The following is a 1,084-nucleotide window of genomic DNA, read 5'->3' as shown; positions in this document are numbered from 1 at the left end:
CACACACACACACACACACAGTCACACACACACTGACACACAAGATTAGCCTCATTATAGTATAGATAGATACACGCAAAGTCGTAATAACTGTAAACACGTTTATTACAATTTCTGTAAACTTTAACAGCCAACCTAGGTTAATACATTACGACACACACACGCACGCACGCACGCACGCGCTCACACACATACACAGACAGACACATGCACGCATACATACACGCACACACACACACACACGCACGCGCACACGCACGCACACGCACACGCGACTGTCGCACGTAACACCACCTTCAACAGAGTCTAGACGGGCACGCCCCTGAGGTAGTACACCCAGCTGATGTTGCTGCTGCCGCCGCCGCTGCCCGCCGACTGGACGGTCATAACGGTCAGCTTGCCGGTGACCGGCGCCTTCGCTTGGCTAGCGTCGAACGACAGCATAATCTTGTGGTCGCGGCGCGGTCGGATCGTGTCCGACGTGCGGCCGACGCTGAAGCACGGCTTGTCGACGACGAAGGCGAACGTCGTCGCCGCCGGCAGCACGTTCCGGAACACTGCAAGTAGTGCGGCGAACGTCAGGAGTGCGATGAACGGTAGGGGAACATCAGGGACACGATGAACAGTAGAGGAACATCAGGGGAACGAGAAACAGTAGAAGAGCATCAGGGGCACAATAAACAGTAGAGGAACATCAGGAGAATAAGGAACAGTAGAGGAGCATCAGGGGCACGATGAACAGTAGAGGAACATCTGGGGAATGAGGAACAGTAGAGGAACATCAGGGGAACGATGATAGCAGGGATGTGACGAATATTAGGAGTGACTATCAGGGATGCAATGAATATTAAGACGAGGATAAATATCTGGTGTGAATATCGGGGGTGCAATGTATAGCAGGGCCCCGATGAATACATGGTTGGGATGAATAACATGGGTGGGATGAATAACATGGGTGGGATGAATAACATGGGTGGGATGGATAGCATGGGTGGAATGAATAACATGGGTGGGATGAATAACATGGGTGGGATGAATAACATGGGTGGGATGAATAACATGGGTGGGATGGATAGCATGGGTG

The 1,084-nt window shown here is 51.8% G+C and overlaps 1 protein-coding gene across 1 annotated transcript in view; it reads right to left on the bottom strand.

The window, feature by feature from the left end:
- Positions 1 to 87: 87 nt before the first annotated feature.
- Positions 88 to 1,084, bottom strand: part of LOC106809808 (hydrocephalus-inducing protein homolog) — a 59,725-nt gene continuing 58,728 nt past the window's right edge. Inside the window, 1 exon segment of the mRNA XM_014813016.1 lies at positions 88 to 557. Within this exon segment, the coding sequence (XP_014668502.1) occupies positions 307 to 557 (251 nt within the window). The 3' untranslated portion in view covers positions 88 to 306.

Source organism: Priapulus caudatus, unplaced genomic scaffold (assembly GCF_000485595.1).
Source record: "Priapulus caudatus unplaced genomic scaffold, Priapulus_caudatus-5.0.1 Scaffold386, whole genome shotgun sequence".
Classification (NCBI taxonomy): Eukaryota; Metazoa; Priapulida; class Priapulimorpha; order Priapulimorphida; family Priapulidae; genus Priapulus; species Priapulus caudatus.
Note: the sequence above shows the minus strand (reverse complement) of the source record. Positions and strands in the feature narration are given on the sequence as shown.